The sequence below is a fragment of the Oncorhynchus masou genome, chromosome 19 (genome assembly GCF_036934945.1).
Source record: "Oncorhynchus masou masou isolate Uvic2021 chromosome 19, UVic_Omas_1.1, whole genome shotgun sequence".
NCBI classification, from domain to species: Eukaryota; Metazoa; Chordata; class Actinopteri; order Salmoniformes; family Salmonidae; genus Oncorhynchus; species Oncorhynchus masou.
The window spans coordinates 14691508-14715923 of NC_088230.1; the positions used below are offsets into that span (position 1 = coordinate 14691508).

At 43.8% G+C, this 24416-nt stretch overlaps 1 protein-coding gene across 1 annotated transcript in view; it reads left to right on the plus strand.

Moving 5' to 3' along the window:
- brf1b (BRF1 RNA polymerase III transcription initiation factor subunit b) overlaps positions 1-24416 on the plus strand; it is a 140253-nt gene that overhangs the window by 44244 nt on the left and 71593 nt on the right. The window contains exons 7-12 of the mRNA XM_064925051.1: positions 11150-11299; positions 16619-16712; positions 18789-18915; positions 19335-19374; positions 19672-19767; positions 20230-20535. Coding sequence (XP_064781123.1) covers positions 11150-11299; positions 16619-16712; positions 18789-18915; positions 19335-19374; positions 19672-19767; positions 20230-20535 — 813 coding nt within the window. The remainder of the gene's footprint in view (positions 1-11149; positions 11300-16618; positions 16713-18788; positions 18916-19334; positions 19375-19671; positions 19768-20229; positions 20536-24416) is intronic.

The window sequence follows — 24416 nt, forward strand, 5'->3', positions numbered from 1 at the left end:
GCCAGCAGGCGTACAATAGCCAACTCTAAAGCTGATAAGTTGACACTAAATTTTCATTTCCATTCACTTTAAGCTACAAGCGCCCGCATTGTTGATTCTGAAGGCCTGAGGGCAGATTTTAGACCCCTGGCAACACATGATGGCTGAATATGATTGGATAAAATATCTAACATAAAGACCAGCCCTCCAAATCTCAATCTGGGGCTGGAAGCAGTGCAACCAAGAGGAACGCTATGAAATGAAGAGTGTAACTCTTACTCTGGGGAATAATTTAATACATATTTGTGGGAAAATATATTTAAAAAATATATATATATATTCTGATGATGTTTAGGCCAGCAGAGAAGGCCTTGCTGGCCCTGACGGCACACCACTGCAGTACAGTACACGCATTGGATAAAGGAACTGTCCATTATTTGTGTAGTGCTAGAACATATGTTTCATCCCCCCACGTGAGAATACGTTGTCAAGTTTAGACTACTTTCCCTGGCTAGCCTAACGTAACCAGATAAGTAAAAATAAATGTTATGAAATACACCGTCTTGGGAACAGGTCCTGCACAAGTGAAATCCCCGGTTTGGTTTGGAAGGATTTACGAGTCATTGTGGACAAAGTCAACAACCCGGTAGATGGATACACAGTCTCAAAGCAGGTATTTGTTTACGATAGACTAATTCAGTTTATTGTCAGTTAATTATTACGTTAATTCAGGCTATTTTCGATGCACCTTTACTGTCTGTCTAGCTTTAATTTAGGTCATTATTAACGAGCTGGACACAGTCAAGACATTTTATGAATGAAGGTCCATTATCATTTCTACACAGTTCGATTTGGTTTTATTGATTTTTAGTATATTGAGTTTTTTAAATACAAAAAGTTTATTTTTTAAATATTTTTTTTACTCAGACCACCCGTGGGCCAGATGTTTGAACCCCATGATTTAGTAGGCTATGCAGGCTATATCATGTTTAAACCGGTGCAGCTGGTGAAAGCCTACGAAATAAATGTATTTTTGCAGCCTATATTCGATTCTGGAAATTGTTTACTTAAGTTTCAATTAAACTATTTGATTGTCTAAACAATATTGCATGTAAAGTAATTGTTTTGTTACAGCTATAAGCTGCCATTAGGTAAGAAGGCTAATTAGAAAGCCCCTTTTTTTTTTTTTGAGCGATTTGAGTTGTCAATCCATAGGGGTCAAAATCAGTGCATTATATCGGAAATAGGATGTCATTTGGGAGGCAACTCAGGTCATCCAGTCCAGAGTTGGCACTTAGCCGCCCAGTAGACTTACACTACTCTGCTATTGTTTGAAGATCCTTCTCAACCCATTACCATTCATCACACTCGCTAATCAAAGTTTGACACACACACACACATTATATTATCCATGCAGTTACAATGAAATAGTGACTGCCAGATCAATTTCAATTCCAGTGTAATATGGAGCATATCCTGGGGTTCATTCTTCATTGAAACTGCATTATTCTTTGTTGTGAATGGCTTCCTTGAAATGTCTGCTTCGGTGCTAATGTTGCTTTGGAGCAAAAATGTATATGATATGTATGATATTATATGTGCACTGGGTGTACCAAACATTAGGAACACCTTCCTAATATTGAGTTGCAACCCCACCCTTTTGCCCTCAGAACAGACACAATTCATTGGGGCATGAAATCTACAAGGTGTCGAAAGCGTTCCACTGGGACGCTGGCCCATGTTGACTTGAATGCTTCCCACAGTTGTGTCAAGTTGGTTGGATGTCCTTTGGGTGGTGGACCATTCTTGATGCATACGGAAAACTGTTGAGCTTGAAAAACCCAGCAGTGTTGCAGTTCTTGATACAAACCGGTGCACCTGGAACCTACTGTACTACCATACCCCGTTCAAAGGCACTTAAATATTTTCTTACCCATTCACCCTCTGAATGGCACACATACACAATCCATTTCTTAAGGCTTAAAAATCCTTCTTTAAAACCTGTTTCCTCCCCTTCATCTACACTAATTTGAAGTGGATTTAACAAGTGGAATCAATAAGGGATCATAGCTTTCACCTGGATTTACCTGGTCAGTCTTTGTCATGGAAAGAGCAGGTGCTCTTAATGTTTTGTATACTTAGTGTATATCAGACCAGTATTTACAATCATGTCTATTGTGATAAAAGATAGCACAGTAGAAAACCGCAATAGGTCAATCCGATGATATCAATAAACCACTGTGGAAATTGTTATCATAGGCTAGTATTTATCTAGCCTGAGTGCTGTCTGTTTGTGCTAGTCCTTGTTACTCATGTTTGGCTTGACAATGACAGATTAGATGCCATACTAGTATTTATCTCTGTTGGGTTGTTATTAGAGAAGCTTTTGAATTGAGCTACTGTTCTTATTTCTTTATCATCAAGTGGTAACACTTTTCATTAAGTTGCTCTTAAACCTGTGTAGCAACACTGTTATTACATTAGTAACAACATTTTATAACATGTTTTTACATAGTACTTAAAGCTATAGTTCAAGATTTTAGTAATTAAGCCCTTTATCGACTTCCCCAGAGTCAGATGTTTTTATGTCTCTGTATGTAGTTTGAAGGAAGTTGCTATCTATCATTAGTGCAATTGCTAACTAGCGTTAGCGCAATCAAATCAAATTTATTTATATAGCCCTTCGTACATCAGCTGATATCTCAAAGTGCTGTACAGAAGCCCAGCCTAAAACCCAAAACAGCAAGCAATGCAGGTGGAGAAGCACGGTGGCTAGGAAAAACTCCCTAGAAAGGCCAAAACCTAGGAAGAAACCTAGAGAGAAACCAGGCTATGTGGGGTGGCCAGTCCTCTTCTGGCTGTGCCGGGTGGAGATTATAACAGAACATGGCCATGTTCAAATGTTCATAAATGACCAGCATGGTCCAATAATAATAAGGCATAACAGTTGAAACTGGAGCAGCAGCACGGCCAGGTGGACTGGGGACAGCAAAGGAGTCATCATGTCAGGTAGTCCTGAGGCATGGTCCTAGGGCTCAGGTCCTCCGAGAGAGAGAGAGAAAGAGAGAAAGAGAGAATTAGAGAGAGCACACTTAAATTCACACAGGACACCGAATAGGACAGGAGAAGTACTCCAGATATAACAAACTGACCATAGCCCCGCTGACACATAAACTACTGCAGCATAAATACTGGAGGCTGAGACAGGAGGGGTCAGGAGACACTGTGGCCCCATCCGAGGACACCCCTGGACAGGGCCAAACAGGAAGGATATAACCCCACCCACTTTGCCAAAGCACAGCCCCCACACCACCACTAGAAGGATATCTTCAACCACCAACTTACCATCCTGAGACAAGGCCGAGTATAGCCCACAAAAATCTCCGCCACGGCACAACCCAAGGGGGGGGGGGGGCAACCCAGACAGGAAGATCACATCAGTGACTCAACCCACTCAAGTGACGCACCCCTCCCAGGGACAGGATGAAAGAGCCCCAGTAAGCCAGTGACTCAGCCCCTGTAATAGGGTTAGAGGCAGAGAATCCCAGTGGAAGGAGGGGTTCCGGCCAGGCAGAGACAGCAACGGCGGTTCGTTGCTCCAGAGCCTTTCCGTTCACCTTCCCACTCCTGGGCCAGACTACACTCAATCATATGACCCACTGAAGAGATGAGTCTTCAGTAAAGACTTAAAGGTTGAGACCAATGACTGCCCCTCGCCATGGATGGATAGAAACTGTGGATGGATGGCGGTATTCACGCAAAACTGAAAGCGCCATCCACCGCATTTAACTATGGAAAGAGTTCTGGAAATATGGCTGAATGTAAACAGTGTAGTTATTCCCTCCGCAAGGCAATCGAACAAGCGAAATACCGGTACAGGGACAAGGTGGAGTCGCAATTCAACGGCTCAGACATGAGACGTATGTGGCAGGGTCTTGTAAATGACATCGCCGAAGTCGAGGATCGGTAGGATGGTCAGTTTTATGAGGGTATGTTTGGCAGCATGAGTGAAGGATGCTTTTTTGCGAAATAGGAAGCCAATTCTAGATTTAACTTTGGATTGGAGATGTTTGATGTGAGTCTGGAAGGAGAGTTTACAGTCTAACCAGACACCTAGGTATTTGTAGTTGTCCACATATTCTAAGTCAGAACCATCCAGAGTAGTGATGCTGGACGGGCGGGCATGTGCAGGCAGCGATCGGAAGGAGAGTGTATGGCATTGAAGCTCGTCTGGAGGGTTGTTACACAGTGTCCAAAGAAGGGCCAGAAGTATACAGAATGGTGTCATCTGCGTAGAGGTGGATCAGAGATTCACCAGCAGCAAGAGCGACATTATTGATGTATACAGAGAAGAGAGTCAGCCCAGAAATGTAACCCTGTGGCACCCCCATAGAGACTGCCAGAGTCCCGGACAACAGGCCCTCCAATTTGACACACTGAATATCAGAAGTGTTTGGTGAACCAGGCGAGGCAATCATTTGAGAAATCAAGGCTATCGAGTCTGCCGATGAGAATGTGGTGATTGACGTAAGCCTTGACCAGGTCAATGAATACGGCTGCACAGTATTGTTTCTTATCGATGGCGGTTAAGATATCATTTAGGACCTTGAGCGTGGCTGAGGAGCACCCCATGACCAGCTCTGAAACCAGATTGTATAGCGGAGAAGGTGCGGTGGGTTTCGAAATGGTCAAAATGGACTTGGCTTTCGAAGACCTTAGAAAGGGAGGGTAGGATAGATATAGGTCTGAGCAGTTTGGGTCAAGAGTGTCCCCACCTTTGAAGAGGGGTGATGACCGCAGCTGCTTTCCAATCTTTGGGAATCTCAGAAGACACGAAAGAGAGGTTGAACAGGCTAGTAATAGGGGTTGCAACAATTTCGGCAGATCATTTTAGAAAGAAAGGGTCCAGATTGTCTACCCCGGCTGATTTGTAGGGGTCCAGATTTTGCAGTTCTTTCAGAACATCAGCTGACTGGATTAGGGAGACGGAGAAATGGGGAAGGCTTGGGCGAGTTGCTGTGGGGGGTACAGTGCTGTTGACCGGGGTAGGGATAGCCAGGTGGAAAGCATGGCCGTAGAGAAATGCTTATTGAAATTCTCAATTATAGTGGACAGAGTTTCCTATCCTCAGTGCAGTGGGCAGCTGGGAGGAGGTGTTCTTATTCTCCATGGACTTTACAGTGTCCCCAGAACTTTTTAGAGTTTGTGTGGCAGGAAGCAAATTTCTGCTTGAATAAGATAACCTTGGCTTTTCTATCTGCCTGTGTATATTGGTTTCTAACTTTCCTGAAAAGTTGCATATCACAGGGGCTGTTCGATGCTAATGCAGAACGCCATAGGATGTTTTTGTGTTGGTTAAGGGCAGTCAGGTCTGGAGAGAACCAAGGGCTATATCTGTTCCTGGTTCTAAATTTCTTGAATAGGGCATTCTTATTTGAGATGGTGAGGAAGGCATTTAAATAAAATAACCAGGCATCCTCTACATCCGGCGCCGACAGAGATGGCCGCCTCGCTTCGCGTTCCTAGGAAACTATGCAGTTTTTTTTTTTTTTTACGTGTTATTTCTTACATTGGTACCCCAGTCATCTTAGGTTTCATTACATACAGTTTTGAAGAACTACTGAATATAAGATCCGCGTCAACTCACCATCAGTATGACCAAGAATATGACTTTTGCGAAGCGGATCCTGTGTTCTGCCTTTCAACCAGGACAACGGAATGGATCCCAGCCCGCGACCCAAAAAAACGACTTCGACAAATAGGGAAACGAGGCGGTCTTCTGGTCAGACTACGTAGACGGGCACATCGCGCCCACTTCCTAGCATTCTTCTCGCCAATGTCCAGTCTCTTGACAACAAGGTTGATGAAATCCGAGCAAGGGTAGCATTCCAGAGGGACATCAGAGACTGTAACGTTCTTTGCTTCACGGAAACATGGCTCACTGGAGAGACGCTCTCCGTGGCGGTGCAGCCAGCGGGTTTCTCCACGCATCGCGCCGACAGAAACAAACACCTTTCTGGTAAAAAGAGGGGCGGGGTCGTATGCCTTATGGCTAACGAGACGTGGTGTGATCACAGAAACATACAGGAACTCAAATCCTTCTGTTCACCTGATTTAGAATTCCTCACAATCAAATGTAGACCGCATTATCTACCAAGAGAATTCTCTTCGATTATAATCACAGCCGTATATATTCCCCCCCAAGCAGACACATCGATGGCTCTGAACAAACTTTATTTGACTCTTTGCAAACTGGAATCCATACATCCTGAGGCTGCATTCATTGTTGCTGGGGATTTTAACAAGGCTAATCTGAAAACAAGACTCCCTAAAATGTATCAGCATATCGATTGCGCCACCAGGGCTGGCAAAACCTTGGATCACTGTTATTCTAACTTCCGCAACGCATATAAGGCCCTGCCCCGCCCCCCTTTCGGAAAAGCTGACCACGACTCCATTTTGCTGATCTCTGCCTACAGACAGAAACTGAAACAAGAAGCTCCCACGCTGAGGTCTGTCCAACGCTGGTCCGACCAAGCTGATTCCACACTCCAAGACTGCTTCCATCACGTGGACTGGGACATGTTTCGTATTGCGTCAGGCAACAACATTGACAAATACGCTAATTCGGTGTGCGAGTTCATCAGAACGTGCGTTGAAGATGTCGTTTCCATAGCAACGATTAAAACATTCCCTAACCAGAAACCGTGGATTGATGTCAGCATTCGCGTGAAACTGAAAGCGCGAACCACTGCTTTTAATCAGGGAAAGGTGACTGGTAATATGACCGAATACAAACAGTGCAGCTATTCCCTCCGTAAGGCTATCAAACAAGCTAAGTGTCAGTATAGAGACAAAGTAGAATCTCAATTCAACGGCTCAGACACAAGAGGTATGTGGCAGGGTCTACAGTCAATCACGGACTATAAGAAGAAACCCAGCTCAGTCACGGACCAGGATGTCTTGCTCCAAGGCAGACTAAATAACTTTTTTGCCTGCTTTGAGGACAACACAGTGCCACTGACACGGCCTGAAACGGAAACATGCGGTCTCTCCTTCACTGCAGCCGAGGTGAGTAAAACATTTAAACGTGTTAACCCTCGCAAGGCTGCAGGCCCAGACGGCACCCCCAGCCGCGCCCTCAGAGCATGCGCAGACCAGCTGGCTGGTGTGTTTACGGACATATTCAATCAATCCCTATATCAGTCTGCTGTTCCCACATGCTTCAAGAGGGCCACCATTGTTCCTGTTCCCAAGAAAGCTAAGGTAACTGAGCTAAACGACTACCGCCCCGTAGCACTCACTTCCGTCGTCATGAAGTGCTTTGAGAGACTAGTCAAGGACCATATCACCTCCACCCTACCTGACACCCTAGACCCACTCCAATTTGCTTACCGCCCAAATAGGTCCACAGATGACGCAATCTCAACCACACCGCACACTGCCCTAACCCATCTGGACAAGAGGAATACCTATGTGAGAATGCTGTTCATCGACTACAGCTCGGCATTCAACACCATAGTACCCTCCAAGCTCGTCATCAAGCTCGAGACCCTGGGTCTCAACCCCGCCCTGTGCAACTGGGTACTGGACTTCCTGATGAGCCGCCCCCAGGTGGTGAGGGTAGGCAACAACATCTCCACCCCGCTGATCCTCAACACTGGGGCCCCACAAGGGTGCGTTCTGAGCCCTCTCCTGTACTCCCTGTTCACCCACGACTGTGAGGCAACGCACGCCTCCAACTCAATCATCAAGTTTGCGGACGACACAACAGTGGTAGGCTTGATTACCAACAACGACGAGACGGCCTACAGGGAGGAGGTGAGGGCCTCAGAGTGTGGTGTCAGGACAATAACCTCACACTCAACGTCAACAAAACTAAGGAGATGATTGTGGACTTCAGGAAACAGCAGCTCCGCCCACAACTGTAAGGCTCTCCAGAGGGTAGTGAGGTCTGCACAACGTATCACCGGGGGCGAACTACCTGCCCTCCAGGACACCTACAACACCCGATGTTACAGGAAGGCCATAAAGATCATCAAGGACAACACCCACCCGAGCCACTGCCTGTTCACCCCGCTATCATCCAGAAGGCGAGGTCAGTACAGGTGCATCAAAGCTGGGACCAAGAGACTGAAAAACAGCTTCTATCTCAAGGCCATCAGACTGTTAAACAGCAACCACTAACATTGAGTGGCTGCTGCCAACACACTGACTCAACTCCAGCCACTTCAATAATGGGAATTGATGGGAAAGGATGTAAAATATATCACTAGCCACTTTAAACAATGCTACCTAATATAATGTTTACATACCCTACATTATTCATCTCATATGTATATGTATATACTGTACTCTATCATCTACTGCACCCTTATGTAATACATGCATCACGAGCCACTTTAACTATGACACTTTGTTTACATACTCATCTCATATGTATATACTGTACTCGATACCATCTACTGTATCTTGCCTGTTTTTAGAGAGTTGGATTTTTAAAAGTTAGAGTTCAAATTGTTTGGGTACAGATCTGGATAGTGGGACAGAACTCTGCAGGCTATCTCTGCAGTAGATTGCAACACCGCCCCCTTTGGCCGTTCTATCTTGTCTGAAAATGTTGTAGTTAGGGATGGAGATTTCAGAGTTTGTGATGGTTATTGAAAAATGTAAACATGATATTGAATTATATTATTTCAATTATTTTTTATCTTGCATTTTTCTCTGTATATATTGTTGAACATAAACTCTATGGGCTTATCAAAGTTCCAGAGTAGCATCTCTGCTACTTTTAGAATTTTGATCCAATTTCTAAACATTACCAACAGAGTGAACATGAAAATAGATTCAAAATGGTCACCCTCAGGATGTGCAATGATTCAAATAAAAGGAGGTCTATGATTGGTTATATTGCCTAGTATGCCAGTTGCTCTGAATAAAGTGGGCCATAGCTTGGAATAGGCACTGGAATAGGGACTGCAGGGAAATATTAAGCCTTGGTGGGACAGCTACACAGTTTGCCAAGGACTTAGCTAGATCTAGGTGACACTATCTCTCACTTACTTTATATAAGATACTGGGCATATATCCTTGGTGTGACACCACACCCACAGAGAAGAACTGTCCCCACAGAGCAGCACTGCTCTACAAAACAGACCCAGATTTGCCCTGAAGCTGATGATGAGGAGTCAAAACTGTGCTTTTCAACACCTTTTATTAATTCCATGACATTTGCTGAAACGCATTAGTTTTAACAAAACAATCCAGATTTTTCAGCCAAATCTGCCATTGTACTACCAAGAGTTGCTGAATGTCTTTAATCTTCTTCAAGCACATTTTATACAGTAGAAAGGATATCAGTGAAAGGTACTGATGAAAACTCAAATTGAAGTCCATTTTTTTTATGGTATATAGGGGGTATGAGTTCACCAGATCCAGTTTCCTATTTAAACTCGCAGTTTCTTTAGCCACACTGTACTTTTAAAAAAGGCCCTTATGGAATCATATTTCTTGACATAACACTACCCCAAGCCCTTAACTAAGCAAAGCCTGTCTCACCTTATTGCTTTATAACCGTCACTCACCCGTTCAGTAACATTGGCTCCAGTGGCGAGTTTAGAGTTAGCTGCCAAGCATTTGTTAAGTTGCAAATGGAATTGTATGTAAATGAGAGTTGGGGTTATTTTCATATAAATTCTGAAAGTTAATTGAAATGTCGATTTAAGAATTTAAAATGTCACTTTCTGATTCATCTCCTGAATTGACTGAATTCAAATGGAATTGACTCCAACCCCACGCCATAGTTGAGGTAAAATGTATTTACTCTAATTTCCTGCCTACGTGGGAATTAGAATCATAAAATGTTCAATATGTGTAAGACCAGTGTCCAGACATTGAATGTTTGAGCATTGTGAAGTTAGTAATTACACTTTTGTATGGTGTATCAATACACCAAGTCACTACAAAGATACAGGTGCCCTTCCTCACTCAGCTGCCAGAGAGCAAGGAAAACGCTCAGGGATTTCACCATGAGCGCAAAGGTGATTTTAAAACAGTTACTGTTTAATGGAAGAGATAGGATATAACTGACAATGGATTAACAACATAGTATTGTGGCGTAACGACAAACATAAATTACAGAGTAAAAAGAAGGAAAAGCGCGCATCCTTGCAATAAGTCACTAAAGTAATACTGCAAAAAATGTACTTTTGTCCTGAATACAAAGCGTTATGTTTGGGGCAAATCCAAGATAATCACTAAGCAACGCTCTTCATATTTTCAGGCATGGTGCTAGCTGCATCATGTTATGGTTATGCGTGTCATCGTCAAGAAATAGGGAGTTTTTTTTAGAATTAAAAGAAACAGAATAGAGCTAAGCACAGGAAAAATCCTAGAGGAAAAAACTTGGTTCAGTCTGCTTTCAAAAAGGCACTGGGAGACAAATTCACCTTTCAGCAGGACAATTACCTAACACACGTGGCCAATCTATGGCAAGACTTGAAAATGGCTGTCTAGCAATAATCAACAACCAACTAGACAGAGCTTGAAGAATTTTGAACATAATAATGTACAAATATTGTACAATCCAGGTGTGCAAAGCTCTTAAAGACTTATTCAGAAAGACAAAGACGATTCTAACGTATTGACTCGGGCTTGAATACTTATTTATTAGAGATACTGTATATTAGTGTTTTATTGTCCGATGTTAGAATTATTCTTCCACTTTGGCATTACAGAGTATTTTGTGTAGATCGTTGACAAAAAATGACAATAGAGCCCCACAGTAGAGGTGTCATAATACACATAAAACCTAGCGATCAAACAGGGAGATGGTTCCCATCGTTTTTCCACTATTCATTGGAAAACCTATTGGAACCACTTCCTTGTTTGACTGATAGGTTTAATGGGTATTATGACTCATACTGTGGTACTGTGTTAAATCTATTTTAGTCAAGGGGTGTGAATACTTGCTGAAGGCACTTGTACTATTATTATAGTATTATTATATTTCCGATCGAGTATCATCCGATCAACTGTCAATTTACAGATACGATTATGAATATGAGTATGGCCAGGTCGGCACACCCCTAATGAAGAGTGCCTTCATCCTCCTTATATTTTTATGATGTTACATATTTGTATTGTTAACTTCCTCTCCTCCTTCCCGAAGACCCTTGCCTGTACATCCCTCGTTTCGCCCACATGCTGGAATTTGGGGAGAAGACCCATGAGGTGTCCATGACTGCACTGCGCCTACTACAGAGGATGAAGAGGGACTGGATGCACACGGGACGCAGGCCCTCTGGGCTGTGTGGGGCAGGTACGTTGGTTGCCACGGGGATGAAATTTAAGACGTGGCCTGACCTTTGGAGTGACCAGTCTCTCCACCTGAAGGTCTTGATCGGTGCAATTGTCCTTACACAAGACTTCCTGTCCAAAAGTGCCAGCATAACACTTAAGAAAGACAGGTTGCTAGAACCATAGATTCAACTGTCTTTGTGACTGAAACATTGGTCTTAACATTGGGCTCCCAATTGGCACAGCAGTCGAAGGCACTGCATCTCTGTGCAAGAGGTGTCACTACAGTCCCTGGTTCGAATCCAGGCTGTATCACATCCTGCCGTCCCATAGGGCGGCGCACAATTGGCCTAGTGATGTCCGGGTTTGGCTGGGGTAGGCCGTCATTGTAAATAAGAATTTGTTCTTAACTGACTTGCCTAGTTAAATAAAGGTTAAAAAATAAATAAATAAAAAGATTGAAGTGACCGTTAATAGTTCTTTATGAAGGTGCTGTTGGTTATGAATGTGCTGTGGGTGGCAGAGAAGCAACAGTCATGAAAAGCTGTAAAGCCTACTCAGTACCTAGCCTGGAGTCTAAGAACACAGTGTTCAAAATTTAACAGCTTGAGACCCCTCTGCCCTCAAACCCCTAAAGCAGTGCATTTAAGCTTCTATTCTATTCTGCGCTGTGGAGTCAGCAATATCCAATAGTTTAGGAATAAATAGCACAACAAGCTTCCTCCTCAAGTGTAAGGTTCAGCTCTTCAAACCCCCCAACCACTACTGCCACCCGCCTTCCCTCCCAAATATTTGCTGCCTACTGCAATATCTAAATAATTCATAATTTATTCATTAATCATTCAAAGTATTTGGAGCAAAGGAGGGGAAGGTTAGACTAGGACACATGGCTTTAAATGGCTTCTGTCCTCTGGGGTGGAAGATGAGCTGTAAACAGAAAAGCCTTCTCCTCTATCCGTGAGGTCTGTTCAGATATAGAACGACAAAAGTGTGCACAAGTGCAACGCGGTGATGGCACAACAGCCACTTTTGTCTGTTCACGCATGGAAACAAGTGATTGGGTCTAGCCTACTTATTGCAGTCCCAACCAGTGTGCATAGAACATTAGGGTATAGATACTGAAAAGCTTAGGCTTTTCTTAACAACACTGTCATCTCAGATTTTCAAAATATGCTTTTCAACCATAGCAAAACAAGCATTTGTGTAAGAGTATTGATAGCGAGCGTAGCATTTAGCGTAGCATTTAGCGGGCAACATTTTCACAAAAACCAGAAAAGCATTCAAATAAAATCATTTACCTTTGAAGAACTTCGGATGTTTTCAATGAGGAGACTCTGTTAGATAGCAAATGTTCAGTTTTTCCTGAAAGATTCTTTGTGTAGGAGAAATCGCTCCGTTTTGTACATCACGTTTGGCTACCAAAAAACCCCGAAAATTCAGTCACCAAAACGCCAAACTTTTTTCCAAATTAACTCCATAATATCGACTGAAACATGGCAAACGTTGTTTAGAATCAATCCTCAAGGTGTTTTTCACATATCTCTTCATTGGTATATCGTTCTTGGAAGTCTGCTTTCTCCTCTGAATCACATGGAAAAATATTTGCAGCTGAAGTTTACGCACCAATTTCGACGCAGGACACCGGGCGGACACCTGGTAAATATGGTCTCTTATGGTCAATCTTCCAATGATATGCCTACAAATACGTCACAATGCTGCAGACACCTTGGGGAAACGGCAGAAATTGTAGGCTCGTTTAGGGCACATTCACAGCCATATAAGGAGACATTGGAAAACAGCGCTTCAAACATTTTACTCATTTCCTGTTTGAAGTTTCATCTTGGTTTCGCCTGTAGCATCAGTTCTGTGGCACTCACAGATAATATCTTTGCAGTTTTGGAAACGTCAGAGTGATTTCTTTCCAAAGCTGTCAATTATATGCATAGTCGAGCATCTTTTCGTGACAAAATATCTTGTTTAAAACGGGAACGTTTTTTTTATCCAAAAATGAAATACTGCCCCCTTAAGTTAATACTTTGTAGCACCACCTTTTGCTGCGATTACAGCTGTAAGTCGCTTGGGGTATGTCTATCAGTTTTGCACATCGAGAGACTGAATTTTTTTCCCATTCCTCCTTGCAAAACAGCTCGAGCTCAGTGAGGTTGGATGGAGAGCATTTGTGAACAGCAGTTTTCAGTTCTTTCCACAGATTCTCGATTGGATTCAGGTCTGGACTTTGACTTGGCCATTCTAACACCTGGTTATGTTTATTTTTGAACCATTCCATTGTAGATTTTGCTTTATGTTTTGGATCATTGTCTTGTTGGAAGACAAATCTCCATCCCAGTCTCAGGTCTTTTGCAGACTCCATCAGGTTTTCTTCCATAATGGTCCTGTATTTGGCTCCATCCATCTTCCCATCAATTTTAACCATCTTCCCTGTCCCTGCTGAAGAAAAGCAGACCCAAACCATGATGCTGCCACCACCATGTTTGACAGTGGGGATGGTGTGTTCAAGGTGATGAGCTGTGTTGCTTTTACGCCAAACATAACGTTTTGCATTGTTGCCAAAAAGTTCAATTTGGGTTCATCTGACCAGAGCACCTTCTTCCACATGTTTGGTGTGTCTCCCAGTTGGCTTGTGGTAAACTTTAAATGACACTTTTTATGGATATCTTTAAGAAATGGCTTTCTTCTTGCCACTCTTCCATAAAGGCCAGATTTGTGCAATATACAACTGATTGTTGTCCTATGGACAGAGTCTCCCACCTCAGCTGTAGATCTCTGCAGTTCATCCAGAGTGATCATGGGCCTCTTGGCTGCATCTCTGATCAGTCTTCTCCTTGTATGAGCTGAAAGTTTAGAGGGACGGCCAGGTCTTGGTAGATTTGCAGTGGTCTGATACTCCTTCCATTTCAATATTATCGCTTGCACAGTGCTCCTTGGGATGTTTAAAGCTTGGGAAATCTTTTTGTATCCAAATCCGGCTTTAAACTTCTTCACAACAGTATCTCGGACCTGCCTGGTGTGTTCCTTGTTCTTCATGATGCTCACTGCGCTTTTAACGGACCTCTGAGACTATCACAGTGCAGGTGCATTTATACGGAGACTTGATTACACACAGGTGGATTGTATTTATCATCATTAGTCATTTAGGTCAACATTGGATCATTCAGAGATCCTCACTGAACTTCTGGAGAGAGTTTGCCGCACTGAAAGTAAAGGGGCTGAATAATTTTGCACGCCCAATTTTTCAGTTTTTGATTTGTTAAAAAAGTTTGAAATATCCAATAAATGTCGTTCCACTTCATGATTGTGTCCCACTTGTTGTTGATTCTTCACAAAAAAAATACAGTTTTATATATTTATGTTTGAAGCCTGAAATGTGGCAAAAGGTCGCAAAGTTCAAGGGGGCCGAATACTTTCGCAAGGCACTGTACTTGTCCTACCTCATAATGCCATCTATTTTGTGAAGTGCACCAGTCCCTCCTGTAGCAAAGCATCCCCACAACATGATGCTGCCACCCCCGTGCTTCACAGTTGGAATGGTGTTCTTTGGCTTGCAAGTCTCCTCCTTTTTCCTCCAAACTTAACAATGGTCATTATGGCCAAACAGTTCTCTTTTTGTTTCATTAGACCAGAGGACATTTCCCCAAAGTATGATCTTTGTCCCTATGTGCAGTTGCAAACCGTAGTCTGGCTTTTTTATGGCGGTTTTGGAGCAGTGGCTTCTTCCTTGCTAAGCGGCCTTTCAGGTTATGTCAATATAGGACTCGTTTTACTGTGAATAAAGATACTTTTGTAACTGTTTCCTCCAGCATCTTCACAAGGTCCTTTGCTGTTGTTCTGGGATTGATTTGCACTTTTTGCACCAAAGTACGTTCATCTCTAGGAGACAGAACGCGACTCCTTCCTGAGCAGTATGACAGCTGCCAGGTCCCATGGTGTTTATACTTTATACTACGTACTATTGTTTGTACAGATGAACGTGGTACCTTCAGGCATTTGGAAATTGCTCCCAAGGATGAACCGGACTTGTGGAGGTCTACATTTTTTTTTCTGAGGTCTTGGCTGACTTTTGATTTTCCCATGATGTCAAGCAAAGAGGCACTGAGTTTGAAGTAGGCCTTGAAATGCATCCACAGGTACACCTCCAATTGACTCAAATGATGTAAATTGGAGGTTAAAAAACTAGTTTTAATGACTCCCACCTAAGTGTATGTAAACTTTCGACCTCAATTGTATACCAAGTGAAAACACTACATGAGAAACAAAAGGTAAAACATGACACTGTCTCATGGTCCCTAGCTGTGTGTTGCCGCTTTCCATGTTGTCTGTTGTCTGTAGCTTGTGAGGTGTGGAAACACTTTGTTGCTTTTATGAATTTTGTCTTGCTGCTTTTTGCTCTATGTTGCTCTGTCTGTATGCTACGTCTTGCTTGTCCTATGTTGCTATGTCTTGCTTGTTCTATGTTGCTATTGTCTATATTGTAATTGTTTTTAATAACCTGCCCAGGGACTGCGGTTGAAAATTAGCCGGCTGGCTAAAATCGGCACTTTTACTGAAACGTTGATTAATGTGCACTGTCCCTGTAAAAATAAACTCAAACTCAATTGACAATTATGCTAATACTCAGCCCTCAATCCTTCCTTTGCCCTTTTTAGCTTTCAATTGTATTCCCTCAGGATTTTTTTTGTTGGGAGCAAACATTTCAGTTAGTCAAAATGTAGGCTTAAAGTCCTAAATCAATCTAACGAAGTGAGTCTAGCGCACAGCAGAAAAAGGAAGGTCACACTTCATGTGAAGGGTACTGTGCCTACACAAAGACTTCATAACACATTCATAACCCATGCATACAGCATTTATAAGCAGTACATAAAGATTTTGTCATGTGTTATGGACAACCTCTGCTGCGACACGCTAAAGACTGGGTCATTGTGTAACTTCTACACCTTTCAAAGGAGCATATTGATCAAGACAAGCATTCATTTTATTAATGCTGGCTAAACATAGCGGAGGCGGCGCACAGGGAAGAAAAAACGTGTACTTGCAGAACAGGTAAAAGCGATGAGCGGTATGCCAGTGTAGAATGTCACTGGTGCAGAAACTATTGAGTCAAGTTGAGACCCATTTCCAATACCAATAGTATCTTTGGAAGTTACACAACCCAGAAATATGGTTTATACAGTGTGTGTTTATTTGATTGTGTTTTAGGTAGTATACACTTTTTCTGAATAGCTCTTAAAAGTGTGCGTGTGGACGTATGCACGTGTGTTCTTCTGTGGGTGAAAAAGAGAGGTGTGTGTGTGTGTTCACTGTGTAATCCTCGCTTCTTCCCCAGCACTGCTGGTGGCTGCCCGGATGCACGAGTTCCGCCGCACCGTCAAGGACGTGATCGGAGTGGTGAAAGTGTGCGAGGCCACACTGAGGAAAAGGTACGAGCTAAGAGGGGAGCAGATGAGGGCATGTCTTTGTCATGGCTGGAATCCTTTTCTGGACAGGGCTCATATCCTCTCGCTAGCCACCAAACCTTCACTAGCCTACTGTAGCTTAGTAGATCCCATCATATTGGCAAATGCAGTTTGGTCCATTGAAGACTGTTGGTAAAGCCTATGCTTTCCCTAACCCCGCACCCTAACACATACACTGCTAGATGACCACGCTAGATCTGGGGTTATGGTTCAATTAAGGCTTGAAATTGGTGGTAAGGTTTGAGTTAAGAAATTGATTTTCAGAGTTATTTATATTGCTTTTATTTGAATGTAACAAGAGAATAATACATATTTCAGCTGTTAGGCCATCATCAGTGTGTATAGAGAAAAGGTCTTCATCCGTCCTTTGTAACTTGACACCTTGTAACGTCTGTTGTCGGGAGAAGGAGAAGAGCAAGGTGCAGCGTGGTAAGTATTCATACCTTTTAATCAATACGGATACTTGAACAAAAAAAAAAACTACAAATGAACAGTTCTGCAAGGTGCAATACACAAAACAACTACCCACAAACACAGGTGGGAACAGGCTACCTAAGTATGGTTCTCAGAGACAACGATTGACAGCTGCCTCTGATTGGGAACCATACCAGGCCAAACACATAGAAATACAACACACAGAACAAAACAGACTGAAAAACATAAATGCCCACCCCAACTCACGTCCTGACCAAACCAAAATAGAGACATAAAAAAGGAACTAAGGTCAGAACGTGACATAACAAACCCCCCCCCCCAAAGGTGCGGACTCCGACCGCAAAACCTGAAACTATAGGGGAGGGTCTGGGTGGGCATTTCACCGCGGTGGCGGCTCTGGTGCGGGACGTAGCCCTCACTCCACCTTAGTCTTGGCCCACTTATGTGGCGCCTCTGGAGTGGGGACCCTTACCGCGGGCCCCGAATAGGAGGGAGACTCTGGCGGCGCCGGACATGCGAGAGACTCTGGCGGCGCCGGACAGGCGGGAGACTCACCAGACTGGGGAGACATACAGGCGGCCTCTTCCTTGGCCGAGGCACCGGATGCACTGGGCCGTGGAGGCGCACTGGAGGTCTCGAGCAACGAGCCTGCACAACCTGTCCTGGCTGGATACCCCCTGTAGCCCGGCAAGTGCGGAGAGTTGGAACAGGCCGCACTGGGCTGTGCTGGTGAACCGAGGACACCGTGCGTAGGGCTGGTGCCATATAACCCGGGCCATGGAGACCAGATGCGCTGAGCTGGCTTCATCCCTCCTGGCCCGATGCCCACTCTAGCCCGACCGATTCGAGGAGCTGCGATGTAGCGCACCGGGCTATGCGTGCGCACTGGGGACACCGTGCGCTTCACCACATAACACGGTGCCTGCCCGGTCAACCTCTCGCCACAGTAAGCACGGGGAGTTGGCTCAGGTCTCCTACCTGACTCCGCCAATCTCTCCGTGTGTCCCCCCCAATAAAGCCAGCCGTGTTCCCTCATATCGCTGGCTCCCTTTTGCTGCTGCCTCCGCTTTCCTGGCTGCCTCCACCTGTTCCCGTGGGAGGCGATCCCTTCCAGCCAGGATCTCCTCCCATGTGTAGGCTCCCTACCCGTTCAGAATGTCCTCCCATATCCATTCCTCCTTTTTACCACGCTGCTTGGTCCGTTGGTGGTGGGTAGTTCTGTAACGTCTGTTGTCGGGAGAAGGAGAAGAGCAAGGTGCAGCGTGGTAAGTATTCATAATACCTTTTAATCAATACGAATACTTGAACAAACAAAACTACAAATGAACAGTTCTGCAAGGTGCAATACACAAATGGAAAACAACTACCCACAACACAGGTGGGAACAGGCTACCTAAGTATGGTTCTCAATCAGAGACAACGATTGACAGCTGCCTCTGATTGGGAACCATACCAGGCCAAACACATAGAAATACAACAAACAGAACAAAACAGACTGAAAAACATAGAATGCCCACCCCAACTCACGCCCTGACCAAACCAAAATAGAGACATAAAAAAGGAACTAAGGTCAGAACGTGACACACCTCTCCTTCTGTTGTCAAGATTGACAGAGTTCGAGGACACTCCCACCAGTCAGCTGACCATCGATGAGTTCATGCGGGTGGATCTGGAGCAGGAGTGTGACCCACCCTCTTTCACTGCTGGACAGAGGAAGGTCAAGATGCAGGCGGTAAGTTATCTGACTCTTTCCAGGCATTGGCTTGCAATCACTTGTCAGTGTGTTTGATTGGCATAGCAGCATGTCTCAGATGGAACTGATGGCCAGGCATTGGCTGGCTTGCCCTGTCAATCATATCTCAGTGCATTTGATTTGCACAGAAGCGTGGCCCGAATGGAAGGAGTTGACACTTGATTTAGAAACTTTTAGTTGCATGGCGTGACTCGTTCAGTTTTTACCACAAACGTGGATGAGAAGTAATCTGGTATGTGACCAGACTGCCAGTTTCCATATCAAGTGTCAACTCATCCATCCAGAACATGCTACTGTGCAATTCCAATACACTTCTGAAAGCACTATCCGTAAATCTGCAATTGACTGAATCCCATCAATAGTTTTTTTCACTTTGACTCTCCCTTACCCCATTTTAGCTTGAACAAGAGTTAGCCAAAAAGCTGGATGAAGTTCAAGGTATGTTTGGTTTATATTGTGGTAATAGGTAGCCTCAATGCAAGCTACCACAAAGTTTTGGAACTTTAAGTCTGTGAGCATTTTTGATTAGATCTTTGAGCATTTTGTATGTAAATAAAACTCAAAAATCTCATAAAAATAATTGTGATATAAAATGTAATGTAAATGAATGTAAAATGTCATATAAAATGCATGCGATCAACTAGGTCACTGTAGGATTGAGAGAATTGTAAATGTGAAAACAAACAATGTAATGTGAAGGGTCATCTCAGTTTCACCGTCTCTCTACCCCTGCAGGTGAAATCAGTTTGTATCGAGACGAGATCGAGACGGAGCTGGAAAACAGCAGGCCAAAGCTCAGAGGGATCTACGCTGCCTATGCCAAAGAAATAGGTGTGTGTGTGTGTGTGTGTGTGTGTGTGTGTGTGTGTGTGTGTGTGTGTGTGTGTGTGTGTGTGTGTGTGTGTGTGTGTGTGTGTGTGTGTGTGTGTGTGTGTGTGTGTGTGTGTTTGCGTGCGTGCATGCGTACGTGTGTGTGCCCACTGCCTTTAGTGTGTTTTTTTACTCAACAAGAAGCACGTCTCTGTGGCTGCTGTCGTTTTTTTAATCAAAGCGACGCTGTAGGTCAGTTCTGACAAGGTGCTTCATCAGTGTCATGAGGTCACACTTTTGCCCTTTGAAAATGGCAGGCGGAGAACTGCAGATGATTGTCATTTTGAGTTCTCTGAAAAGAGCAGCGTGTGTGTGTGTGTCTAAAGTACAGCTACGCACATAACACCTACGTGACTCAATCCCTGAATATGTGTATGTACTGTATATATCCCCAAGACCCATCCTCTCCACTCTGACCCTCAGACCCGCTGGACGAGGTGCTTTCTCAGGCCTCGTGCTCCAGCCCCAGGGAGGTGGACCCCGAGGAGGACGAGGAGCTGGAGGCAGTTGCCCAACACCTGAACCAGGACTTCCTCTGCCAGGTCATCCAGGGGGAACAGCAAGGGGACGAAAGAGGGGGAGAAGGAGTGACAGAGGAGGCACCCCCTCCACATCCACCACCCAGAGGAGGGCCCTCCCTAGCTTCCATCCTGGGTCCCTTGCCTAGCGCGGCTAGCCTGGGGCTCAGTGAGTCCATCCATGAGTGCATCGCAGAGGACAAGGACAGTGGTGAGTCCAGACTACATTGCCAAATCAAATCGGCTCCATAGTGTTTTGGTAAATGAACAATTGCTCATATCACTTCCATTGATTGTTCTCTAGCAGTGGCTTATGTTAGCTGGAGTTTGTGGTGGCTGTTTAAAGAAATACTTCAGGATTTGGCAATTTTCTTTATCTACTTCACCAGAGTCGGATGAACTAGTGGATACCATTTTTATATCTATGTGCAGTATGAAGGAGGTAGAGGTAGTTTTACCCATAGCAGATACCCATAGACTTCCAGTCATTACTCTAATGCTACTTACCTAGTGCGCTAACGCCCTTCAAATTGCACGAAGAGACATAAAAATGGTATCCACGAGTTCATCTGTCTCTGGGGAAGTAGATAAAGGACCTCATTGCCAAAATCCCAAAGTATCCATTTAAAGAAAACTGAACCATGGATTTTAGTTTCTCCAGGCCCATAGACTACTTTCAGGGTGAGGAACCATCTAACATCAAATTAAAGTCCTAAACTTCCCTTTTAACCATGTAATAACCCAAGATTACAGTGCGTGTTGTTACCCCTAACCATAATCGTCCAGGAAAACCATGAGCTGTGTTTGAGTGATATTGTGAGTCCACCCCCAAACTGCTAGTAATACCAGTGTGCAAAACCTTTGTGTTGTCACAGTCAGGTTGTATACTGGTTGTGAAAGGACATCATTTAGATGTATTTTTTGTGTGTCTATCAGCATGACGTTTTGGTCAGAATCTCCTATTGAGCACTTGTCAGTCAAGCGATCACCAAATCTCTCTCTCTCTTAATAACTGCCATTTTGGCCTGAGAGTTCTCCCCACACCCCCGTCACATCAGTCACGGGTTGAGGGGGTCATTCAAACAGAACTTAAAACACTCTCTACCCACCATACCCACTGACTCCCCTATAGCCCTGACTGCATTTGACCACCCGGCACAGCCAGAAGACTGGCCACCCCTCATAGCCTGGTTCCTCTCTAGGTTTCTTCCTAGGTTTTGGCCTTTCTAGGGAGTTTTTCCTAGCCACCGTGCTTCTACACCTGCATTGCTTGCTGTTTGGGGTTTTAGGCTGGGTTTCTGTACAGCACTTTGAGATATCAGCTGATGTACGAAGGGCTATATAAATACATTTGATTGATTTTGATTTGACCACATGCCTTAATTTGGCTTAAGTGGGTTCTATATTTTATTTAACATACCGGATCAATGATGTGAGCAAGTATGTGACGAGCGAAAGGCTCTCTGGCTCTCTGCTCTCGACTGGATGGATAAAGGTGTAACGGCATTCCTCCTCCTCTTCTGAGAAGCGAGAAGGATCGGAGGACCAATGCGCAGCGTGGTAAGTGTCCATAACGTTTTATTTTAAGATATAAACTGAACACTATGTAAATACAAAACAATAAACGTGAACATGAACGAAACCGTACCGTGTGGCAACAAACACACACACGGAAAACAAACACCCACAACTCAAAAGTGAAACCCAGGCTACCTAAGTATGATTCTCAATCAGAGACAACTAACGACACCTGCCTCTGATTGAGAACCATACTAGGCTGAACTCAAAACCACATAGAAAAACACACAGACTGCCCACACCAACTCACGCCCTGACCATACTAAATAAAGACAAAACAAAGGAAATAAAGGTCAGAACGTGACAAAAGGTATTAACTCCAGCACATCCCCTAGCCTCACTTAACCAATCAATACGCCCACCACCTCTCTCTGTAGCTGCTTCCGAAATGGCACCCTATACCCTATGAAGAGAATTGATGGGGTTAAGTCTGAATTTCTTGAGGTACAAAAATGGTGTACCACAGCGGACGATTTTGGGACCTGTTCTCTTCACTATGTATACTTCACAATGTATATATACTGAACAAAAATAAACGCAACATGTAAAGTGTTGATCCCATGTTTCATGAGCTGAAATTAAATATCCCAATTTTCCATACACACTAAAAGCTTATTTCTCAAAAATGTTGTGCACAAATTTGTTTACATCCCTGTTAGTGCGCATTTCTCCTCTGCTAAGAAAAGCACATTTTTTGTCCATTTAAATAACATCAAATTTATCAGAAATACAATGGCCAGAAACAAAGAACTTTCTTCTGAACCTCGTCAGTCTATTTCTTTTCTCAGAAATTAAGGCTATTCCATGTGAGAAATTGCCAAGAAATTGAAGATCTCGTACAACGCTGTGTACTACTCCCTTCACAGAACAGCGCAAACTGTCTCTAACCAGAATAGAAAGAGGAGTGGGAGTCCCCAATGCACAACTGAGCAAGAGGACAAGTACATTAGTGTCTTGTTTGAGGAACTGTCACGCCCTGACCTTAAAGATCCTTTTTATGGCTCTATTTTGGTTTGGTCAGAACGTGAGTTGGGGTGGGCATTCTATGTTTTGTGTTCTATGTTTTCTATTTCTGTGTGTTTGGCCGGGTGTGGTTCTCAATCAGAGGCAGCTGTCTATCGTTGTCTCTGATTGAAAACCATACTTAGGTAGCCTTTTCCCACCTGTGTTTTGTGGGTAGTTGTTTTCTGGGTCTGCACCAAACAGAACTGTTTCGGTTTTGTTCGTTCTTAGTTATTTTTGTTATTTCAGTGTTCAGTTCAAATAAAAGGTATGAACACGTACCACGCTGCACCTTGCTCCTCTCCTTCCAACAGCCGTTACAGGAACAGATGCCTCACAAGTCCTCAACTGACAGCTTCATTAAATAGTACAAAAAACACCAGTCTCAACGTCAACAGTGAAGAGGAAACTCCGGCGATGCTGGTCTTCTAGGCAGAGGTCCTCTGTCCAGTGTGTGTTATTTTGCCAATCTTTTATTGGCCAGTCTGAGATATGGCTTTTTCTTTGCATCCCTTAGCCAGCATCCCAGAGTCGGCTCTTCACTGTCTTCACACATTATTTTCCATTCTCATGGTGCCATCTATTTTGTGAAGTGCACCAGTCCCTCCTGCAGCAAAGCACCCCCACAACATGATGCTGCCACCCCCGGGCTTCACGGTTGGGATGGTGTTCTTCAGCTTGCAAGCCTCCCCCTTTTTCCTCCAAACATAACAATGGTCATTATGGTCAAACCGTTCTAATTTTGTTTCATCAGACCAGAGAACAGTACATTTTGGAGAAATATCTTCACTATCTCCAAAATGTACTGCACATGTCGTCATTGTCTGGGTTTTGGAACAGTGGCTTCTTCCTTGCTGAGCGCCTTTCAGGTTGTGTCGATATAGGACTCATTTTACTGTGGATATAGATACTTTTGTACCTGTTTCTTCCAGCATCTTCACAAGGTCCTTTGCTGTTGTTTTGGGATTGATTTGCACTTTTCGCACCAAAGTACGTTCATCTCTGGGAGACAGAACGCGTCTCCTTCCTGAGCGGTATGACGGCTGTGTGGTCCCATGGTGTTTATACTTGCGTACTATTGTTTGTATAGATGAACATGGTACCTTTAGGCATTTGGAATTTGCTCCAAAGGATGAACCAGGCTTGTGGTCTACAATTTTCTTTCTGAGGTCTTGGTGATTTTCTTTTGATTTTCCCATGATGTCGAGCAAAGAAGCACTGTGTTTTGAAGGTAGGCCTTGAAATACATCCACAGGGACACCTCCAATTTACTCAAATGATGTCAATTAGCCTATCAGAAACTTCTAAAGCCATGACATAATTTTCTGGAATTTTCCAAGCTGTTTAAAGGCACAGTCAACTTAGTGTTTGTAAACTTCTGATCCACTGGAATTGTTATACAGTGAATTATAAGTGAAATAATCTGTCTGTTAACAATTGTTGAAAAATTACTTGTGTCATGCACAAAGAAGATGTCCTAACCGACTTGCCAAAACTGTAGTTTGTTAACAA